The sequence below is a fragment of the Plutella xylostella genome, chromosome 10 (assembly GCF_932276165.1).
Source record: "Plutella xylostella chromosome 10, ilPluXylo3.1, whole genome shotgun sequence".
NCBI lineage: Eukaryota > Metazoa > Arthropoda > Insecta > Lepidoptera > Plutellidae > Plutella > Plutella xylostella.
In genome coordinates, this window is record NC_063990.1 from 11919136 (window position 1) to 11943256 (window position 24121).

General features: G+C 43.2%; 2 protein-coding genes across 4 annotated transcripts; one reads left to right on the forward strand and one right to left on the reverse strand.

Annotated features, from left to right (window-relative positions):
- The first annotated feature begins 211 nt into the window (after window positions 1–211).
- Window positions 212–5206, forward strand: LOC105385482 (pre-mRNA-splicing factor PRP46). The gene is made up of 6 exons (XM_038118224.2): window positions 212–544; window positions 1176–1399; window positions 1761–1950; window positions 3409–3610; window positions 3971–4168; window positions 4940–5206. Exons 1-6 carry the CDS (start codon window positions 327–329, stop codon window positions 5108–5110), a joined length of 1203 nt encoding a protein of 400 aa, XP_037974152.2. The 5' UTR covers window positions 212–326; the 3' UTR covers window positions 5111–5206.
- Window positions 5207–5208: 2 nt separating this feature from the next.
- Window positions 5209–24007, reverse strand: LOC105384836 (protein phosphatase Slingshot). 3 transcript variants are annotated; one of them, XM_048623542.1, is made up of 9 exons: window positions 23668–24007; window positions 21741–21799; window positions 14497–14671; window positions 13147–13310; window positions 11951–12016; window positions 9530–9724; window positions 7997–8075; window positions 7558–7748; window positions 5209–6919 (listed from the first exon to the last, which is right to left on the reverse strand). In XM_048623542.1, exons 1-9 carry the CDS (start codon window positions 23719–23721, stop codon window positions 5395–5397), a joined length of 2508 nt encoding a protein of 835 aa, XP_048479499.1. In that variant the 5' UTR covers window positions 23722–24007; the 3' UTR covers window positions 5209–5394. The 3 variants fall into 3 exon arrangements, with proteins under 3 accessions (XP_048479499.1, XP_048479498.1, XP_048479500.1); XM_048623541.1 differs by having other exon boundaries at window positions 21737–21799; XM_048623543.1 differs by lacking the exons at window positions 21741–21799; window positions 23668–24007 and adding an exon at window positions 20832–21197.
- Between the last annotated feature and the right edge of the window lie 114 nt (window positions 24008–24121).

The window sequence follows — 24121 nt, forward strand, 5'->3', positions numbered from 1 at the left end:
AGCGTTTGTGAGGACAACTGGTATCACACAATTTGTTGCAACTAGCTGTCATTTATATCTTGTCGCAGCCATACTGTGCTACGCGTGCTGTTTTATATACAAAGTCCTTGCTTTGTCACATCAACTTATACCTGCGATTGCCAGGACAAAAAATTGAGTTTTTGGTATCGTGGCAGGTACCTATTATTATTCTAAGCTGCACTGTTGAATATATTGTTTCTCAGACAATCATCTCTATTTGACAGCTGTACCTAAGAAAATTTATCGTGTAAATTCCACATACCTCGTAGAGGTTATAATTTTTTTATACAATCTCTGCTTTCGCCATGGATCCACAGAGGTCCACGCTATCCGGACCTATGGCTCCGGCCCTTGCCTACACCGCCAAGAAGACGGGCCCCGCATCCCAGCACTGGCCCTGCCGCCCGGGCGCGTCCCGGGACGTGACCGAGGTGCACTCGCGCCTACCCGCAGAGGAGAACACATATTTAGCTACGGAGCAGCATCAGATTTATTATGGTAGAGTGAATCTGATTAACGTTATGTAAGTTTGTTGCTGTAATTCTAAGGTTAAACTTATTACTATCCCATCCACCAGCAGAGATTCTACAGAGAAAGTGTAGAAAATGTAAGTACTTACATACTTAAGTAGGTAGGTACTTACGCAAAAACATGGACCGGTGCATGGTGGGAAAAATAATTAGCAAATCACTCACTCTCTGATGTAGGTATATTATATATGTGCTTATCACATATTCTGAAGCGTTAGTACCTACCCTGCAGCGCCTCTGGCGGATTCAGATTGAAACATTTATATTAGTTTTAAAACTACCTTCATGATCATTTTAAAATAGGTACAATGTTTGATATACAGGTGACTCAGGGGATCAACCTAAACAAATTTGGTTCTACGACTTTTGAAAATTAACGAAAATAAATAACTAATATGGTTTTCTATAGAAACAAATGGCCGAAGGAAGCACATGATCGGGAACGGTGGTCAGTTCATAAGGAGGCCTTTGCCCAGTAGTGGGACCACGACACAGGCTGCATTAAAAAAAATTGGTCACGTGCATGTGGCTTTTTACTTATGGAGAACCATCATTTGTTTTCGCGAAATTCCAAAACTCAATTACCTACCTTCCAAACATAATAATGAATCAGCAACATTCCAGAGACACCGGCACAAACCTAACGTGCTGCAAGTACACGGAGGACCGGCGCGAGGTGGCCGCGGGCTTCGCGGACGGCGCCGTGCGGCTGTTCGACGCGGCGTCGGGGCGCTGCTCGCGGCGCCTGCGCGACGCCGAGGTGCGGGCCAGCCCCGCGCCCGTCACCGCCATCAAACACCGCCCACTGAGCACGGGGCATCCCGTTACTGAGACCTTCTTGGTTACGTGTAAGTACCTACACTCTGATGGCAGGTAGGTGAATGTGTGTGTAATAAACATTCCACCTGTAACTACCTAAACCGTATACCTAGGTACTGGGTAGGCGCTTATAAATATTGCACGCACATCCAAAACGCATCCAGATTTATTTTTTTGCACATCTTTGTACCAGTTTTCCTGTAGGTACCTCCTGTAGGTTGGCTGGTAGAAAATGCTCTTAGCATTAAGCCCACCTTTTGTGTATCTATTAGATATTTGTGCAATAAAGAATTAAATAAATAAATAAAATAATTTGCCAACTCGATCTTTTGAGCCAAGGTTTAGGTAGGTAGGTTGAAGTGACGCTTCCAAAGAAAACTTACTCTACAGATTTAAACGGCAACATAAAGTGCTGGAAGTACAGATACGAGCAGTGTCTGTACACCATCCGCGAGAAGCGATCAACCCTCGGGCTGTGCTACCACCCGCGCGGGCCCAAGTTCCTCACGTGCGGAGACGACGCCACCCTCCTCATGTATGATGAAGAGGTGCAGACGGAGGAGAGATCCTTCTATGCCAGGTGAGACATGAGTTCAACACCTTCTGAGGAAAAGGATGTATTTTCAGGCTATCGCGACTTGTTATGGGGTCGCCCTCTGGTCTACGAACGCTCTAAATTCTAAATGATAGTCATCTTAGTGGATTAATCCAAATAGAGTCATGCAATCAAATGGACCGTATTCACCGAATTTTGGAATCCATCCATGAATGGCGTCTATTTGGAGGCGTTCCTAGTTGCCTTTAGAGATGTATATGTCGCAGCCGGATCGTATAATCCGCCGTATTACATTACGGCTGGCCGCATTACAAAACAGGGCCGCTTTTTAATACGGCGTATCAACGTTTAGCCGGATTGTCATTTCGATACGTTCTTCATTACGGCGGCCCACGTTTAGCCGCATCGTACTACTACTAAATTTTAGGGTGACCATGTCCATGAAATTACTGCTGAAGGAATTTTGCGGTTTCGGTAGTTTGACAAACATTTTGTAATCATAATAGAGTAAATATGCTATCATATGGACTTCCGTTAAAGTATCAAAATACTGTGCAAGGGCACTACTCGGAATGTAGGATCTTCGAAATTATTATTCTTCATCATCATCATCACTTCTGGACGTAGGCCTCTCCCAAAGCACACCACTGGATGCGATCTATAGCTTTCCACATCCAATCATAACCAACCACCTTTCGTAAGTCGTCATTTCATCTAGCCGGAGGGCGTCCCACACTACGTTTGCCTAGTCGCAGTCTCTTCAAGATCAAATAATCTTTGCCGGCCACAATTATATTTTTTGACCCAGTAATACTGTGTGGAAATCCGCCGACCAGCAGAATCCATGGTCACTTTAGCTGTTTGATGTGCGTAATAACTTTTGTACGTTTTTCACTGTTCCGCATTGATCGGAATAGATGTTATTTAATTTCACGTGAAAATTCTTCTTGAAGTCACTGTTTACTAACATATTTAACACGATTTCTTTGTTTTAATCATCATCAAATATCTGTATCCAACGCCATTATTGTTGTTATGTCAAGCAGCGCCACGAGTGTTAAAAAAACGAAACTAAAATCTTTTGATGCGGCGGCTAATCTCTCGCCGTATTACATAACGGCCAGCCATATTGAATGACGTATGATGTCGAATACAATCCGGCGCATTTTCATTCAGCCATATTCAATACGGCTAAACGTTGATCCGCCGCATTACAAAGAGGCCCTGTCTTGTAATGCGGCTAGCCACAATGTAATACGGCGGATTATACGATCCGGCTGCGACATATAGATACTCGCGGTTGCCACTAGAGACGAAAGGCGCTTGGCGCTTCTTGGGAGATATTTATATATTGCTAGCCAGCTTTAAGTAGATAGCTAGTGTAGGTACCTACCTACTGGTTGTTCGAGTGCCGGCCAATTTGCCCAAAGTAACCTTCCTAAAATTCAATGTAGCTACCTAGGTACTTATTGTATTTTGTAGCGGCTTCAAGAACGTGATCGACGGCCACACGTCGCTGATCCAGGCGTGCGCGTTCCACCCGCGCGCGCCGCACGAGCTGGCGTCGGGCGGTCAGGACGCGCGCGTTCTGTGCTGGGACGAGCGCCAGCCGTACGCCACGAGGCACATCATCGGACCGCGCATCATCGGCGAGGGACTCGACTTCGACAAGACTGGCCAGACTGTGAGTTTAGCAGACGAAATTGTAAATCCACGACATCAGTTGAACCACGTTTCCTAAGAAAGCTATGTTGCCACACTCGAAACAGACCCGAAGATCTACCGAACTTCCCTCATGCGTTTTGTGAATTGGTTTGATAATTGAAGTCTTTTAGACTAAATTTAAATTAGTATCATCATTATTTTTACAAATAGGTACAAAACCCGATCAGGGCGTTATTAGTTACTCCAATGACTAAAGCCGAAGTCTGAATGGCAGTCTTGGTAGGTCGGGTGACTTGGACTTGTAGCTTGATGAATGACCAATGCAAAGACTACTTACTTATCTCAAAGTTTTACCACCTACAAACCATCTAAATTCCAGATCCTAACATGTTCCTGGGATCTGGGCGGCAGCCTCCAGCTGTGGGACTACGGGTCGTGCCGGCTGCTGGAGACAGTACGGCCGGACGAGGTCGCCAGCCGCCTGCACTGCGGCCGCTTCGTGCCGAGGACTGGGCTGGTGGTGTGCGGGGGCGGCGGGGAGGACATGCTGAGGGTCGTTAACTTGTGTCATGGAGAGGTTGGTGGTATTTATCTTTGGTTTTAAACACTCAGGGTGGTGGAAGGAGTAGATAGATTAGCTTCGCTGTCTGCACATGGTGCGACGACGATGTAATATGACTCGGAGAGATATTATTATATTCCTTTCGTGCAATCCTGCTAGTCATGACACCCACGCCTGACATTCGTTGCTGTGTAGGCGTTTGCATTTTGCACTTAGGTACACCAATTTACCGGTAGCTTAACAATTTTACAAACTAAAAACGTTCACGTGATATTTTTATTGATTTTATTTCGTGGTCTCTTGCTAACCATAAAAATTTTAACCGGATACAAGTGATAACTGGATATTTTGATAAAATTGTAGGTATAGTTTTAAGATTCCTCTCATAAGCACTAACCTTGTGAGTCCGAGAGTCGATGGCTGCTCCGTAATTCCGATTGAGTTTGATCGACTTCGACTATGTACGACACAGTAAATATATCAAAGCCGCACTTTTTTCAAACATTTCGTAACTTATCATGATCACTGGCATGACTTTTGAGTTTACCGTCCGGTTTTATTCGTGGCGAGACACCCAAGCCCGCATTGTCCTGATGGCGAGCACTAAAAATCAAATGACACGAGCGGGTAGGTAGCAGAACTACATCAGAATTATATTTTTAATATAAGTGTAAGTACCTAGTGGTGTTATAATTTTGTAATCCCTTTCGGATGAGGATTGTATATGATATCGTTGTAAATCTATTGATAAGATTGGATGTTTTTATATCAAATTGTACATTTCAGACGGTGTGTTCGATACGCAACAACCCCGGCGCGGTGGCAGGGCTGGACCTGGGCGCGGCGCGGCGCGGGCGGCGCCCCGACGACAGCTGCGAGAACCCCTCCGACATCCTCGCCTGCCCCGCCGTCGCCTACGTCAGCGGGAAACGACTCGTCACCGTCGACTTTGGATGACTTGCTGGAAAGTGGATCTGGTATCCCGTGTGCTGGATATTGCTCTTGTATCGTAAGGAAAAAATATTTATTGCTAATATAAAACATAAGATTGTACATCAGTTGTATTGAATTTATTCCTTTTATTAACATCATCATTCGCTACGCACAAGTATGTCGCTTAATACAAATTAATGTGATAAACAAATACATTGTGATTTCATTTTTGTAAATAGTATATAAAACTCTACAAAGATAAAATATCGAGTTTGGCAAGAATTCACAATAAATAAAACATAAATATCCTACATAGTATTATATACAGGGTTTGAACATCTATTATTCGACCGATTCATGTTGAGCCTCGTGAGGGGGTGAGTCTTGCCGTGTTGCAACTGTTTCTTGTTTTGAGCTTTCGACATGACGGGAGTCATCGCGGGGGGGAAGGACATGGCCACCACGTGGGGGGCGACGGGGGGGCGCTCGGCCGCGGGGCGGGCGCCGCAGAACGAGTTCCGCAGGAAGGGGGGCGCGCGGGGCGGCGCGCGGGGCTCGGGGGGCGCGGGGGCGCGCGGGCCGCCGGCGTAGCGCCCCACCAGCTCGCGCACGGACAGGTCGTCGGGCGCGGGCGGCGCGGCGCGGGGCTCCTCCTCGCGCGCGCCCGCGCCGAGCGCCTCGAACTCTTTCTTGAGGTTGCTGACGAGGCCGGGCGCGGCGGGGGACGGCGCGGGCGCGGGCGGGGGCGCCGACAGGTCCGGCTGCGAGGCGGCGGCCAGGCGGCGGCGGCGCGCCCCGCCCCCGCGCAGCCACGTGCCGGCGGGCGCGGAGGCCGACAGCCGCCCCCCCCACGAGCCCGGCGCGCGCCCCCCCAGGCCCCCCAGCTCCTTCAGTATGGCACACGTCTCGTTGAACTTCCGTTCGTTGTCCGTGAGGGGGCGCTCGGCGGGCGCGCCGTCGGTGGAGCTGCCGGAGACGCGGCGGCGGCTCGCCCCCTCCTCCCGCGCCGCCCCCCGCGCCTCGTCACTGTCTACACTACGATCGGCTAGATGAGTGAGAGCGTCACTAGTCTTGTCCGGCGCGGGGTCGGGCGGGTCGGGCGCGGGCGCGGGCGCGGGGGCGGGGGCGGCGCGGCGCTCCAGGCGGCACACGAGGCGGCGCACGGACGGCGCGCGCTGCTCCTTGAGCCGCATGATCTGGTTGGGGGACACGCTGTAGGAGCCGTGCGCCGACGGCATGAGCATGTGGCGGGACAGCGCGGGCGCGGCGCGGGGGGCGCGGGGCGCGGGCGGCAGGTGCTCCAGCGACAGCGAGGTGGGCGGCAGCAGCGCGGCGGCCAGCTGTGCGTCGGGCGACCAGGAGCGCGGCCGCGCGCCCCGCGCCCCCCGCGCCGCCCCCGCGCCCCGCGCCGCGCCCCCGCCCGGCGCGGGCCCCGCCTCCAGGTTGGTCTCGGACTTGGACCGCTGCAGCTTCTCCTTGTTCTTCATGGCGTCGAGGATGCCCTGGTAGGTCTCGAGCTGCTGCAGGAAGTTGGTGTTGGGCTTGACGCAGCCGCGCTTGGCCTTGACGTGGCGCAGCGCGCGCTCGAAGTTCCAGCTGTAGGCCTTCATGGCGTAGGCGATGACGACGGAGGCGGAGCGGGACACGCCCATCTTGCAGTGCACCAGCACCTTGCGGCCGGCGCGGCGCGCGCGCTCGATGTACTTGTAAGTGCCGTCCCAGTGCTTCAGCAGGTCGGCCGCGTCGTCGTCGTACACGCGCACGTTCAGGTACTCGAACATGCCCGGGAAGAAGTTGTCGATCTCGCGCGTCACGTTCAGGATGTGCCGCACGCTGCGGACAACAATGGAGGGTCACACAACAGGTCAAAGTCGTATATCTATCGTGGCGAGCACATTTTTGACTATTATCCGTGAACTGCCTATGGGGTGACTAGCTTAAACCACCCATGCTCACGCCAGACAGTAGACGACCTAGGTTCAGACTTCCCGGAGAGACCGCGGTCAATGTCATGCGCTTCGTTAAATTTAGAGTGTGCTAAATGCCGCGAATTATTACTCTTACTAAACTCTCGCCAGGAAATTAGCGAGGTCTTTTCATTTGGCAATCACACAAGGTCCTCAAAGTAAACGACATTTTTTTTCAAGATCAGTTATTAGCTATTAGCTCTCGCCTTTCGTATTGTCCCCCTTTTTACCTTTCTACTGGAGGTACTTTTGTCTTTCTACCATGAGGAGTAGGTATACTCATTGTAGAAGTTATCAAGGCTCACAACTCAAAGCTCCCTACTAACTCAAAGTATAAAAGCCCATAGGCAGTAAGCATTTCTCTGTAAGCCTCAAGTTACCTGTGTGACGCACTTAGACATTCTATGTATATTCGTTAAGCACTCAAGGCATCCTATGTAATAATAATATTTACACACCTATCTATCAAATACACTCATCATCCGCACAACCACCATCACTCACCCATTCCGCTGTAGCTCATCCAAATTACTCGCGTTCCACTCGGAGCCCAGATACACGTGTTCGAAGATCTCGGTGGGCGCGTCCATCTGGCCCAGGATGGTGAGCATCTCGTGGTCGATGAAGGGCTTGTACTCCGCCAGGTCCACCTCCAGCTCGTCCTCGAGCCGCCCGCGGATCGCCTTGCTCGTCACCTGGGGAGAGGCGAGGGTGGTGTTGTTTATTAGAATGAATATAGGTGTTTTGGGAGGGGCCTACGTCCAGCAGTGGACTGATTTATGCTGAAGAAGGTGTAATTAAATGTAAAGTTTGATATTCAACGACTCAAGTTCGTTACTAATAGCAATTCCAATTAACTTTTGGTGTTGTGGATAGTTATAGGTCTAGTATTGTCTACTAAACTCCCGTTATTGCTGCTATTATAAAATAATCTAAAACTAACCTCATCCAGGTCCACACTCATCAGGATATCCTTGAGCGTGCTGCGGATCACGCGCTCGGTTTCTGAACGCTCGCGCGGCCTGGAATATAAAGGATTTCATTGTTATTGGGGTGTGACTGAGCGGTAATGTTCAGGGAAAACTAAAGCATTACTTATGTGTGCGATACTTTTTGCTGACCCAAAGAAGAATGGCGAAACCTGACCCGCTTTGCATAAGTTAGCAGCCACTAACCAAACCTATTTTAAGTTATTGATAAAAATGTCTATTATCAGGGAAAAATATAAAAAAAAATCTAAACCATGGGGTTCTTGAGATATTAGGGTTAAAAAGCAAATTAATTAAATATATTTTTTTCGTTAAATAAGATATTGATGAATGGTACACGCACAAATAAGTTTTATAATCTAAATCATGGGATTCCCAATACATAGCGCATCCCAAAATGTATTACATGATTTTATTTATGCAAATAATATCATAATTATTTTTGCACATTTCACACTCAGAAACCAATTTTTATAAAGAGACCAATTTCAAAAATTATTTCATTCTTTTCAAGTTCCCTTTATCCCGAAGTATTATAAAATACTTTTTATCCAGGAATTCCCACGGGAACACTTTTAAAATCAATTTTTAGCTCGAGGGTAACATCTAGTACAGTAGAAAGACTTGATCTTTCATCACCTATATCTTCGTTCTCCCATGCCTCATAATAATAAAATTAATACTAGTATATGCTGTAGTCACGGACTACACATCAGTGTATGTTTCATCAATGGCCGCTCTGGGTCATGGCGCCATAGAGAAATGGCCATTCTCCTTTGACGTAGGTATTGTTATTCTCGTAGCGTAGGTATATGACATACAATTTCGGACTTGAAACAAATTAACGACCAAAACAACGTGGGGTCTTTATTTGCTGTGACCAAATAAGCAAAGGCGAGAAACTGACGGCATAAGCTACAGGTTTTTTGAGAGACTGGTTAGATACACTACTTACATTATACGAGGCAGTTTAAATAATACAGCTTACAGCACATAGACACAGCGTATGTACACTGACAATAATAATAAACTAGTGTTTTCCTCAACGAGGCCATAAATCATCACCAATCGGTAGGTATAGTAACATCAATATTTTTGAATTACCTATAGAATAGGCTTGAAAGACTTGAACATTAGATAACATAAAATATAAACTATGTCTCTATACTTTAGTAGATAGTTGTCGGATTAGGAAGGCCGGCAATGGAGTAGGATGATGAAGATTACGGGGTCATGAATCTTTGTAAACAAACATATCTTTATTGTAATAAGTAATCTATAGTATTGTTTCCTCATTTGACCCTTACTGAGTCTGGTCCCTGGCCATTATCTCTATAGTTGTACCCCAGAGACTATTGTACCTACATATCGTTCCCGAGTCTGGGCTGGGCAATGGTTTCGTCAGTAAAAAGGTCCGATCTACGGCCCATCAAACACGCCAGCCACCCGTGGTCTAAAGCTACATATACATAGCACAGTGGTCTCACTTGAGCCGCAGCGAGTCGGGCGAGGGCGGGCGGCGCGACTCGAGGCAGTCCATGGCGTGCCACTCGTTGAGGCAGGAGCGGTCCGAGTCCACGCGCGCCTCGTAGTGCGCGGCCCACGCGTGCGACGCGCCGCCCGCGAAGTGGTTCAGCGAGCGCGCGCGCCCGCTGGCGCGGTGCAGGGTTTGCAGCGCTGACCTGAAGGGAAGGGTGGTTAGAAAAATGAACTCTTAAAATGCTATTGAGCCTGGCAGATAGCGCTCCTTGGCTACTGACCTGTGTTCAGCTCGAATAGGTACTTACAAAATCATATTATTTTTGTTATAAAAATCACGATAAATAGACGGAAAACATAAAGGGCCTTACCACAAAAACTTAGACAGTATTTGACAGGTGTTTAGCTCTGTCAAACGCCTACAAAATCTGTCAAATTTCGTTTTAAACACTCATTAAACAGTGTTTAAAGTTTTTTGTGGTAGTACAGAAAGTTTTTTGTGTTGTTTTATCGAAATTTAGTATAATCCTGTAGAAATATTTAGTTATGCGCCCAAACTTATTAAAAAAAAAAACATCAAAACATAACAAAGCATGTGTAAACGCATGTCGACTAAATGAAAACACAACATCTCGGCCGCGCCGCCCACGCGGATTCATTGCTACATGGATATATTTGGCAGTTGTAACTCTTCAAGAAAGTTCTAAAAACGCTTCCCGCTACCGGGTTACCTCAAAGTCATTTAATTTACAATATCGATGAAAACCTCAGGGACTTGGCAGTAGCAGACCTTGGCAGGGCACTTGAGATACAAGTGTGTAATGCCGTGACTAACCGTGGTCACATTGAAAGAAAACACTTTCTCTTTCTCCAAGTGTGAGTTTGTCTCGTCAGGGTAATTATGTCGCAAAAGGGCATCCGTCTTAATCGTTGTTCCGTATGAGTAATTACTTACATGATTCATCTTGTTTTCACGTATAAAGAATCTAAGGCGATTTCGCGTGTTTTGAAACTATACAAGGCCAGAACGCACCCATAGTGTACTAGCACTGTATAGTTTCAAGTGAAAAAAAATAAGTATTTTACTTGAAAATATACACGATTTGTGCGTACTAATCGCGTATACTTTCAAGTTGGGATTTAGTGAATCGTACTTGAAAATATACATTGCTATTACGCATATTGCTTGATTGGCGTACTTGTCGCATATAATTTATACCTACATGCTGATTCTAATTTACTTAACTATTTCGGTAAATGTAAATGACTACAATTGACTTGTTCTGCCTGTCACCTATAAAATGATAATAAATGAAGATGAACAAGCTCTAATTTGATTGATAAATTGATATTTATAGCAATCATACTTGCAAGTAAGCATACCTACTAATATCTTATTATTTAAATGAATTAAGAGTAATACCTACTACACTCCTGAACGGATAAGACTAGCTTAATGACGCCGTCGGCAATATTAAAGTGCATTTAACAGCAAATCAAAATATTATTATAACCAACTAAAATTGTAAATTTTGATCAAATTTTAAATTTAATGGTTTAAAAAAATTAGGGTCATTTGGTGTTGACTTTTTGCTTATTCATTGCTCGTGAGTGTAGTAGGTATTACCCTATAGACCTATTATAGACATATTTTTCATCAAGTTTTGAATTCACCGTTATTGTTTTTTATGAATTGTTCTACACCCTCTTATGAGATAATTTTTACTATTAACAACAGTTCTACAGTTTAATATCAATTTACTTTTTAACTTACGGTGTAAACAAAAAACACATTACGAAATTAATGCCAAGTGCGGAATGATGATGCAATGTTTAGAAAGCAATAGACTTATTACTATTTTGCATGAAAGAAAGAGAGAGCAACAATTCAAAAGGGCTACCTGGTAACTAATCACGTATAGTTTCAAGTGCTCGCATTGCCGCTTGGCGCTTGAAAATATACACGATTAGTACGCAGTGGTAACTGCTGCAGTATATTTTCAAGCCATAATATTGGCCCAACTTACTTGAAAATATACGCGATTAGTGCGTAATGGCCTTGTATACTTTCAAGTAAATCATGGCACCATTTTAATTTGAAAATATACACGAGCAGTCCCAACCTCTGCGTTCTGGCCTTGTATAGTTTCAAAACACGCGGCGATTTCTGTTCGAGGCAGAGTGTAAACTTTAACAGAACTGAATATTCTGGAAAAATAATTAGCTGCTACAGCAAAAACTAAAGGCGTCTATTCACCAGATAAAACAGACACTTTTAAATAAGGGGAGATGCTTATGTACCTAATAGTAGTAGACACTGTAATCACATTGGTTTTAAAACTCCGCGCCGCGCCTGCTCATTATGTAAACATAGTAAAAACTCTGTTGGTAGACATTATGCATAGGATAATATAATAATGTAGACTCACCACATGGCCTGCACGGACACGGGCTTGAAGATGTGCTGCTGGCCGCACACGCACACGCTGAACCCGCTGCGGACAGAATCATAATGAGTTATTGTTCCGAGACTCTAATTAATACTTATTCTACGCACACCGAATTCTTGCCGGCCAGTCGCATTTATTACGCGCCGGTTTTAAATTAGATGACAACAAACGGTGAATTCGGATTAGACGATTGTCTATGCTTATTTATTGACTTTGTTTTTGTGAGATGCAAGTCGAATAGTTAGCGCCAAATTATACTGAAAGAATAAATCTTGCAGCCGTTAACACATTAAATTAGCATAGGAATTAATTTGGTAGATTTATTGCAAGTAAATCGTTTTATAAGTCAATTTACCTTTAATAAATAAACATAAACCACTGCAGTCGCAAGCACGGGGCGGTGGGAAAATGGACACTTAAATCTTCGTCACACTTTCCTCGGAGGAGTTTTACGATCCCTATCCTACTGTAAAAGGGAACGGGCGTGTTGCCAACTCCGACTGCCTTCGCAATCAGCTTCCAATATAATTATAAAGGACATACGTACTGTATGAAACTACGCATTACTTCACTATAAACGCACTATTGTTTTGGAAGAATTAAAGTTAGTATTGTTTGTAGGTCAGAGAGGTTTCGTACATGACCACGTGACCACCATTGTTCGGCGCAACACATGTCCATCCTAATTCAGACTCACTATCACATCCACTTATGACATAAATAGACAACTTAAGTATTGTTTTGGTAAGAAGTGCGTTGCGTGTTTTTGGGCATTGCGCCGCGGGTGAAGCGATAATTAGACGAGCTCCACCCTGCCATTAGCGTCGCTTGTAAACACGGACCTCACAGAGAGCTGTCACAGATATTAAATAATAAACAGTACGGCAGGCTTTCTTTTTCGAAGACTAAAAATTGGGTAGGTACCAATTTTAACTGACCCATATTCGTAAAATAAAATCTAAGTAATTTAGTTGTACTGCTAGAGGAAGCTTTTATTTAATTATTTTGTCACGTCCATAATCTGTGCGTAGTGCGTACCCTTCTTAGAGACAGCCTTGAGTATCTTTATACATATGCTATTTTTGAAAAAAAGTTATTTAACTAAAACTTCACATAATCTCTATAAGAATGTCTACTGCCATTTCCCAACAACTCCCCTCGTCCCCTCAACTCACCCGTCCCCATCGAGCTTGATGCTGGTATCCGCCAGCACCCGCAGTACGAGCCCCACGGTGGTGGCCTCGTTGCAGTCGATGCCGAGCAGCGCCGCCTCGTCGCCGCGGCACACCACCACCAGGTAGCGCGTGCGCCCCACGTGAGCGCTCTCCAACTTCACCGCCTGCGAGGGGAGAGAGGGTTAGAGAAAAAAAACCCGCTGTCAAGGTCTAAGGAGGTTGAAGTTTGGGGGAAATAAGTTTGGATTTGGAAAGAGGAAGCTAGTTTGACTGCAAGGAAGTCACAAGCTGAATGAGAGGGTTAAAATGAGGTTGCAGATTAGAGAAAAAGGAAGTTCTGGTATTCGAAAATAGGATGCTATTATAAACGTGCTTGCTCACAGTTTGTAGTTCAAAGTTGGAACTATAATGGATCGTTGCAGTCCGCATGATTAGATGTAACTGTAGCGCCGGTTAGAGACGTAATGAGAGTTTCATTAGTTTATTGCAACTGCAAGTGCACTTGATAATGTAATGACGTAGCAAAGATAGCGCACCGACGCGCCGCGCGTAGCTAATGGCAACAAAGAACCTGTGACCAATCACCGCCGTCACATAAGTACGTCAGCGGCTACTTAGGAAGCCGCCTTGAATTGTTCTATTATTAGTCAACGTCTTTTCACCTTTTTGGAAACAATTTGGACACACCGGATGTGAGATAGCTTTCCCCGAAGTGCCGACAAACGACACAACGAGTCTATTAGTAATCTGCGCATTGTCTCAAGTTCTCTTTATCTAGGGTAACATCGACATTAGGCAATTTTTGGACAATTCGACAGTCAAGCGTGTCTTTATGAACTAACATTTAAAGTAGGCAAATACGCAATTTTGCCGAAATTAACAATATTTAGTGGATTGTGATGTCAATGTAAGTAGTAGTTTGTGTTCTTTGTCGCGTCACATTTAGCAGTGCAATGTCGTGTGTGTGTTGATGCAATACCGTAGTCCTGTCGTCTTAATTGGGTAATAACTGAAATAACATCAGCTCTACAACTTAGATACTAACAAGGTCGACTCAGGTTTGCAAGAAGCTAGTATAACCGAGGCAGACGATTTCTCGAGTGGACACCACACACGATAAGTAAGCATGGCAATTAGCCGGGTAAGACGGTTGTGACTGGATAAGGAAGGCCTAATAGGCTAGTGTTTTATGCCGCTTCTGAGCAGAGGCCTGTGTCCAGCAATGAAAGACTAACCCGACAGCTACCGAAAGCGCGATATCGCGCGTGACACTATAAATTGATCTTGTCTGATTTCTCGACCATCATGGGGTTAAATTACAGGCTGATGTTAATGACGTAGTATAGTTACCATCTTGAGCGTCTCCTCGGGGCGCAGCAGGTAGAACATGGCCTGCAGGTGGTGCTGGATGTGGGGGCGCGGGCCGGGCGCGGGGGAGCGCCGCCGCCGCCCGCGCCCCGCGCCGCCCCCCCCGCCGCCCAGCACCAGCGCCGCGCCCTTGTTCGCGAAGTAGCACTCATTGAGGCTGCAACAATATAAAGATACTGGTGAGACAAATTGGCATAAGAATACAGACAGAATATTATAGGGTATGAATGTATTCAAATATCAAGCTGTGGGGTTTACACGATAAGAGTAAGTACGTAGGGACCGATTGACCGTAGTAAAATATCGTGTAAACCCGGTTTCAAGCAGTATTTATTATTATTATAAATTCTTTATTGCACATAAAAAAAACATTGTACAAAGGCGAACTTAATGCTAGTAGCATTCTCTACCAGTTAACCTTTGATGATGTCGAGAAAGTGGTTTATTTATGAAGGTGGAGTGTAGGGTTTGTGTCGAAATGAAGGTAAGGATTAGCATAGAAAAGTCAGGGTGGTTTCGCGGTACTGCAAATACTTATTGAGTCACTGATGCAATTCAGATTCCCGATGGAGCGTCAGGCTAAAGTCAAATGGCCAAAGTTTGTGAGTCCGCTCCATGGTCCCAATATGGTCAAAAGTTAATAAGTATTAATTCCTAGTAAGGGATCAGGGATAACCAATGTGTATAGGAAATTGCTTTAGTACATTTGGCCCTATTATTGGACGTGCCCATTCCACTTCCATACTGGATGTTTAGTTGTAATCACAGGCAAGGGTAAAACAGTAACTGTGAGTATAGATTTCCTTGCTCAGATATTACGGATGTGTCGTAATGAACACTCATGTACCGACACTCAAATATAATTGTAGCACCTGTAACGAGCTGCATGCGTGAGCTTTATTGTTTTAATAGTGATTAATTCGGATTAAGTGTTGTAGGTAGGTATTTAGTCAGATCTCGGTATCGTTGGCTATAATGTCGAAACATTACGCGATTGCACTTGTTTCTGCCGCTTATCTACCGCACATGTTGAAACTATTTGTCATAACATGGCTTGCTCTTACTGTTCGATTTGCATTATTGAAACAACGTTAGATAATACTGTGATCTGATTCAGTTTAACGCGACCGTGATATAAATTTTGTCATACGCGCTGATGTTTCCCTGCAATAAATAAAAATGAATAATAGAAAGTTCACCGGAGCACATTTTTCGAAACCTGTCGCGGTGCAGCGACGGCGGCGGCACCCGGCGTCCTTGATACGCTTCACACGAGCCCCATGAGGGGCGTCATCACGCTAAATATAATGTAACTGCGAAATGCGGGTACGAATGACGCCATTTGAGTGTTGTTGCGGCAATCCGTCTCGCGGCATTTAGCCTCCCTTTCACCTGCGCGCCGCCCTGGCTGCCGCGGCCTGCCCTTGCTGCGAGCTGGCGCTCCGCGATACCGCTTCCTGCCGCCGCCGGGAGCAGCGCCGCCGAAACCCACCACGCTTACTAATAGGTACACTGCTAATGGTTGATGAGCGCAGACAGCGCATCTTACTATCGCAAAACACTGATGGATGATTGTTGACTTCTTTGATAAGTATAGGCTCATTCAAGTTGGATTTAAGTCATAAATAAGCGAAAGGGTAACTTCATGACTAATAAACTAAACTCTTTACATTACAAGGTTCCGTGTAAGGTTTCGTATTGGACCTTTAGAAACAAGATCCTTCACATTTAACGCCCTTGGAGCGGCTCCGCTCACCTCCGACGTCGCACCGCCTCGCCGGCACTCGGAGACGCGAGGGAAGGTGAATGTGCTGCTATAATTAGCCATGAAAATGTGTAAGAAATAGTGCAGCGATTATAATAGTGCACGATTTAGTGACGAGTAACAAATCTCGGCTGGCAGCGCGGCGCAAGGGCGGGTGCTCTCAAGGTTCATTAAAAATAGCTGCGGCGTGTTGCCAGCGCGGGGCGGCGGCGCGGCCCGGACACCAAACATGGCACTAATCACGGCCCGGCAATTAACTAAATTCACAACAAAGTAGCCCACGCGACGATTACGACTAGCGGATTTATGTGCCGTATTTCCATTTGGACGTTTCCAGCTGCAGTTTAAAAATAAACATCCATGGGCCAGCCCAGCATTCCGCGAGGTGATCACATAGATTGATGGAACGATTATTATGAAAGTTTCGTTAAACTAAAATAGGTTCATAACGATTAGAAGCTTCATTAAGAATCTTATAAGTACATAACCAAATTATATTTAGGCTGATATAGGTAGATCATGGTCGAAGGAAGATGTAAGCGGCTTCCTGCTTATGGATATATATAGGATGTTTATTAAATTCATGTCCCGGAGATATTTAATGTAGAAAGAAGTAACGTTATAAAATAATAAGAAAAGCAGGATGGGTTAAAAGGTGGTAAATGGCTTTTCTAAAACCCCAGAATCTTAAAAATGTGTTCTGGTTTTCGTTGCGTATTTCAGTATCTTTCATGTTTACATTCCCGTAAATACGTCAGCGGAGGGCGTTATTCTTTGTACTTTGTACGAACATTCAAAAACCTCTATCGTGCGAAGTCAACATTATAAATGGGAGAAATATCTACTCAATTAAATATAACAAAGTAACATTTGCAAGAATACACAATCACATTCACAACACCTGCACAGGAAACCACACAGGTGAGCTATGAGCTGTAGAACTGACTCATAGGAGGAGACTATTAGTGTTGGGACAAGCAACATCCTAATTTATGTCAACGACGAGAAAACTAAAAAAAAACTCTTTCATTTAACATTTTACAAGATCAGAGAGCACGCCTGCTAAGTACAAAGACAAATAAAAAGAGAAATCATTGCATAAGATGGGATTAACACGTGTGACGAGAGTGCGAACATTGAGAATCGATATTTCCTCAAACGAACTTACTGCACAGTGATCATAATACCTTATACGTAATATTTAACAGATTTTAAGGTACAATCACGTAGTTTCGGTATTGATATACAATACACAGTTGAAGAAGAAGCATACAAGTTCAGTTACTTCTTAGTTAGAAGTATAAAAGTTCAGTTAAGTCTATATACACGTGCGGGTACCGAGTTGAAGATGTAATAAAAGCACTGACCGGCACCATTCAGAAATGGAGATGTTTTGGTTGAAGCGGTACTTAGGAGTGTCAGAGATGGACCTAGTCAGTTGGCTGGCGACTAGGGAATACAATCCCGGCCTTTATTTGGGATCCCGGGATTTCGGGACTGGATGAAGACAATCCCGGGATCCCGGGATAGTCCCGGGATTAAGGTCACAAACAAAAACACGTCTAACGAATCAACGTTTTTAGGTTTATTGGAGACACAGTATTTATAATTTAACTTTGTCAGACCATACTTAGTTGAGAAAAATATATACTTCTTAAAAAAGATAAACAATAGGCTACTTGACTCTTTTTTAAAGTAGGTCTAATATGATTAATAATTTCTCTATTAGACCAAACAAAATAATCTATTATTTTTTTGGACCTAAGGTGGGTCTACGCTAGACGAACCGAGCATGAGCGGAGCCATTCAAGGTTTCGTCGTTCACGGTGTCAGGTGTGGACGTATGTACAACGAACCTACAACGATCACTGTCCTCGAACACTGCGAACGCGAAGCAAAACCCTTTGTGTTCGTCAAAAAACCGACAACAGGCGGAACGCAGCCGAGCAACGAACGAAATGTTCGCAGAGCGCTCGTTCGAGGCTTGTAGGTCGGTCCACACTATACGAATTGTGTTTGGCTCGTGCTCCGCTCGTGCTCGGTTCGTCTAGCGTAGACCCACCTTTGCCAATTGCAAAACTTTAACTTAAAAGTTCTATTTTTCATAAACAGGCGAAAACGGTGTCACCCATATTTGTTTATAAATTATCACATCTGTGACGTCACACGGGTAGAAAACAATCATTTGACATTTAACTAATGACAACAAAGCTACGAGAATACCCTTACATACTAATTTACCCTTTTTTCTCAATCCCGAAAATCCCGGGATTGGCAAATTTTAATCCCAAAAATTTCGGGACTGGAAAATGACCGGGATCCCGGGATCCCGGGGAGCGGGATCCCGGGCTTGTATTCCCTACTGGCGACTGATAAACTCGGGGTAGGTAGAGTCTTTAGACAGTGCTATAGAGTCGGATAGCCAAACAGTGTAGAATTTACAGAAACGGCAGCGGTGAAGACTGTGTTTTCCGGTTACCTATGAAAGCTCAACCGCCTATGAGGATCATAAAAGATCACATTCCGTTATTTACTATGATAACAATCCTAGTTTTTCTTTCACGTATTACTAAGGCTTATTTCACAAACACTTACGTGTACATTTACCGGTGTTTATGCTCGACTAAATTTTGTGGGGTGGCTCTTTCAAGGCACGCCATCAGTCCACAATAATACTAACACTCATCACTGAACCACCCTACAATCTACAAAGAAACATTATTGAACACGACTACAGCATATCAAACTCAATGAATAATTAAATTGCAATTGTAATCTCCTACTCATTACATTATGTATTTTAGTTAACGTAAATTTAGCTAAATAGCACATTTATAAAATCCTAATGATCAACTTCTGCTGATAACTATTTTAATGAAGGTCCATGAATTAAATAAGACCGGATTTCATTAACTAGGTTCATGTGTGGAATGCAACAATTACTATTTCCTCCTCTGTTATTATTTATTCATCATTAACTGGCCATTGGTAGATGATTCGGTCGCGGAAGATGAGGTCTCAACTCGAGTTTTTTTCAGAAACATTACTTAGGTAAGAGGTAAACCTTACATCGCAAGCACAATAGGATCACTCTCCAGGATTGCTGCACCACGAGGAGTGGGCGGCGAGCCAACATATACGTGGTTATGGGGTCACTGCCACCCCTTTAGAGGCACCCCAGGTGCTCACTAAACTGCAGAAGTCCTCCTCCAGCCACTACCGGCTATGTAGCAGCATTGTTTGAGTACACACATGTTGTATAAATTGTAAACGAACCGTGAACAAAGGCTCATTGGATCTTCGAGTCACTGGTTATTGATTGATGAAGCAGCCTATTAGGTATCGGAGAGAGCTTTAAATAACTTCAAATAAACTAAAAATAAATAACATTTAACATAAATATCATCATCAGGTCCTGGGATCCCTAATCAGGGACATAGGGCTCGAAGTGTAGATTTCCACTCTGACCGGTCCTGTGCCACGCCTTCGACTTCGTGCCAGCTCATGCCGAGGGCGGCTGCCTCCTGCACGACAGTGCGACGCCACGTGGTTTTTGGCCGTCCCCTCTTTCGCTTGCCAGATGCAGCCCACTTTGTCAGGGCGATTTTGGGTGGATGGTCTTCGGATCTCCGCAGCGTATGGCCAATCCAGCTCCACTTCTTAAGCCGGATTTCCGAGTCAATTCTCCTCTGGTTGGTCAGTCTCCATAACTCCGTATTCGAGATGGTTCGTGGCCAGAATACCTTTAGTATCTGTCTAAGGCATTTGTTGACAAATACTTGTAGCCTTCTTGTTAGGTCATCTCTTACGAACCACGTTTCGCAACCATATAAGAGTACTGACTTGACGTTTGACTCGAAAATCCGAACTTTAGTGCGGCGAGCGATGACGGAGGAGTCCCAGACGGGCTTGAGTTGCGCAAAGGCTGACTTAACATAAATATACTCACATATTAATATTTAGGTTTATAATATTATGGATTAAGTAGGTACGTCTGCCAACCATTGACCTTTCCTTTGGTACTTTGGTATTGGAAGGTAAAATCGCGATAATTACTAGGTGGCACCTAAACACTGTTACTACTGGTCTAGTATAACGCCGCATTATGGTAGAGCATATTGATAGAACTTTTAGTCATAAACTTTGCACATGAAAATAAAAAGATGGAACTTCATAGAGGAAAATAATAACATGACAAAGTAAAGTATATTTCTTTAGGTAAATAGGTAACGAATACAATGGATTCCAGTAAATTTGATCAAGCTTTGTACATTGCACTGTGCCCTATTAATCTATATTTGAACTTTTATTTACAAAGTAAAAATAATGCGTGTGGAAAATTTACGTTCACATTTAAAGGTAGATGCAGAACTTATCTTGCACAGGGGATTAAAACGTCCTTTATTTTTAATTTTTAAGGCACTTTAACCTTCGCTTTTTAGAAGCCTCTATGAATGCTGCACAACGTTATCACATCACATTATCAATCAACACCGCGCGGACGCAACAACCATCCTCGGACACAACAACAATAGCGCACGACAATTATTACCTGAACGCGACCATGTCCGATACAAAGAGAGCAATCCACTAGGCACTGAGCAGTCAGTCGCTGCGCACTGTGTACTTGTGTAGTCAATCACTGGTCACTGAGGACGCGGGGTCGGCCCCGGCAGCCGGCGTGGTGCGTGCTCCCGGCCGCGCGGCTCGCGAGCCACAGGCGGCGGCGCCATGCCCGTGCCCTCACCGGAGTAAATATAGACACTGCGCGGCCACGAGGCGCTTTCGACGCACTCTGCACACACAACTCTAATGTTATTGTTTTTGGATGTCCAACATAAATTATCTCCCCGAATAGAAGCCCCGCGCTGCGATTTCCCGCTAATAAACCAATTCAACGTAACCATAACATTCAACCCATAGTGTGTTTCTACAGCAAACTGTTCCGAGTACGGGTGAACGAGCAGGTATCGGCTGTGATTGTCAAGGAAACGGATTCAAAAACAAATAGCTACCTCGTCTTTATGGGTCGCCGCACACGAGCGGACCCGGCGCGGCCGGCCCGTGGCGACACTGCTGCGGTAGAAAGCGGGAAATTGCTATAAACGCAACTTGCCTGTTTTTATGCAGATTTTTTGTATTTATTTGAAAACATAGACAATTACTTTATGTGCCCGAGTGATTCACTCTCGTAACATTCGTTTAGTTCAATAACGTATCAAGGATGCGCTGTCCAACAAAGCCTACTTCCGACGTTCTACTTCTTTAGCAACACTGACCTCTTTGTTACCGACAATAGTCATAATCCCGCTAATATGACTAATAGTAAATGCTAATTGTTTAAACTAGATCTTTTGCAAAAAACGCTATGTTAATTTGGTATGTAAGTAGTAGGCAGTGATGATCATGGGTAACATGTTAACTGATACCTAGCTGTAGCACAAGAATATACATTACCTACCTTTTGCAGACACTGCTTCCGACATCTTCTTCATTTTCACTGGATCTTTCTGCCTCATCCTGCAACCAAATATGTTAATTAAACATTAATGTACATAATCTTTAAGATTGGGATATAAGAAGATATTGATAAACTAGAAAATTACATAATATCATTATTTATTTATAAATTAATTATGTATCACGTTATGCAAATATGGATTGCATTTCGATAAATGAATAGCCACTAAAAACCGTATCAAGGTTACTTAAAAAACTAGGTTGTTTTTTTATACAGTAAATAATACATGGTATTCTATGTAAAGTAAGTAAGGTATTAATTGCAAAAACGCATTGCATGAGGTAGTTTTCGGTTTCTTGAACGCAGATGGAAACTAGGTCATGGTCTTATCATTAACTTTTGGTTGTAACTTGCAGCTAATAACACTAATAAGTACACAGTTAGCTACAATAGAGGTAATTATGTATAGTGTTGTACATCATTGTTTGGCCCATTACTTTACAGAGAAGTACTATGTGAGGCAATGGTTAATAATTAATTATTAATATTATAATGTATAAATATTTTTTATACTTGTGGAAATGTATGGCTGATATTATATAGGAGTACCTACAACTAGGGTTTGTCATGGAATTGATGGATGCAGTGGACATTTTGAGAAAGGGACATTATTGCCTCTCTAGTAAGGAATATCTGTCATGTAGTAATAATATTTATAAGTAAGAATGGTTGTAGGTGGCTGTTTATTAACTAGTTGTAAAGTGGGTGATAGATGGGCAAGTATGTATGCTGTAGCAGTAAACGGACATGAAAAAAATATATATTGATTGTGGCTGTTATAAACATGGGTCAGCAAGATTTCAGAGGTTAAAAGTTAATAATAAAATTATGACAGAAAGTTAAACATTTTATTTCATATTTTTATTTCTAAATTATTTTAATATTTCTATTCTATTGTAAGGGCAAGACAAGACAAGGTGTAAAATTCAATAAATATTCATGGGAAAACTGACTTCATGCAGTTTGAGTGTGGAGCATGGGATATTATAGTTTTTATGAATTTCACCTATGCTCTAACAGTACATATACTGATAATAGATTTGGCTGATATTTAATTAAAAACGAGACAAAAATCACTTTTTCTCTATATTTTATGGTTTTACAGCAAAAGACTGTATGTTTCTGATTACTATGATTAGCCAATATCCATTGCCTGGCTAAATGTGTATAAATAAAGAAAAAAAAGAGTAAGTAATAAAATAAAACTTATAAGTGACTAGTTTACATTTAGTTATGACTTTTTTTTATAATTTTTTATGGGTTTTCCTGTACCTTTTGTTGGTTGGCTGGTAGAAAATGCTTTTAGGATTAAGTTGTACACCTTTTGTATAGGTACTTATAATAATATAAATAAATATATTTGTGAAATAAAGAACTAAATAATAATAATATAAAATACCTAAATGTAATATGATGACTGGAAAGGATAAGTATAGCCATGGATTATATTAATAAGGGTAAAACATAAGGGGATATCCATAATTAGAAACTATGCAAAAATAATTAAACTAGATCTTATAGATTGATGACTGAATTTTACACAATACCTATTCACCCTGTCTGAATTCAGAATTTGAGTCCCCTACAATAGTGTAAATGAATCGGTGCCTGCTGGCCATCTACAAATCTTTATAGGAGGCTAAAAATAAAAGTATGAGTATTGAAACCATTTTAGAACTCAAACTCAACTCTATTAATCAATCTGTTAGATTTTATATTTTTTCAAAACAACACGCCCATTTACCATATGAAAGGGTCAAATATGATAGTTACTGCATAGTTATGTTGTCTAAATGACCAAGAGCACAAAAATTGCATTTCAACTAATTAGGACATCAGGATTAAAAGTATGTGTACAGCAACTTACCGTCTTCCCTGGAGTTTGTACAGTTGAGGAACGTCGAATTGTAACGAGTGCCATACCACATTAACACTAAACATGAATTATTAAAGTAATATGTACACAATCACAAACATAAAGAGTAAAATTGACCCATCATATTTTTATCTTAGATGAATCACTAAAAAACAAGGGTGACTTAAAAGAAATCTTAGCTAGCTGACTTTAGATGGTACATTCATTATATTATAGATTAAATCACGTCAAAGATCTAAACAAGCTTGCAAATTTAATCATTTTGAAGAATTTTTGTTTTCTGTAACGACAAGCAATGCAAGCGACATGACAGATTAACTTTTTTTTGACTTGGCCAATTTTTTATTTTTTTATTCTTTGTCTTGTCTTTGATACTACTCTACCTGTCTTTGATTATTCTACAACCTCTTTCATTCTTCTACGATAGTGGTACAACAAACGAGAT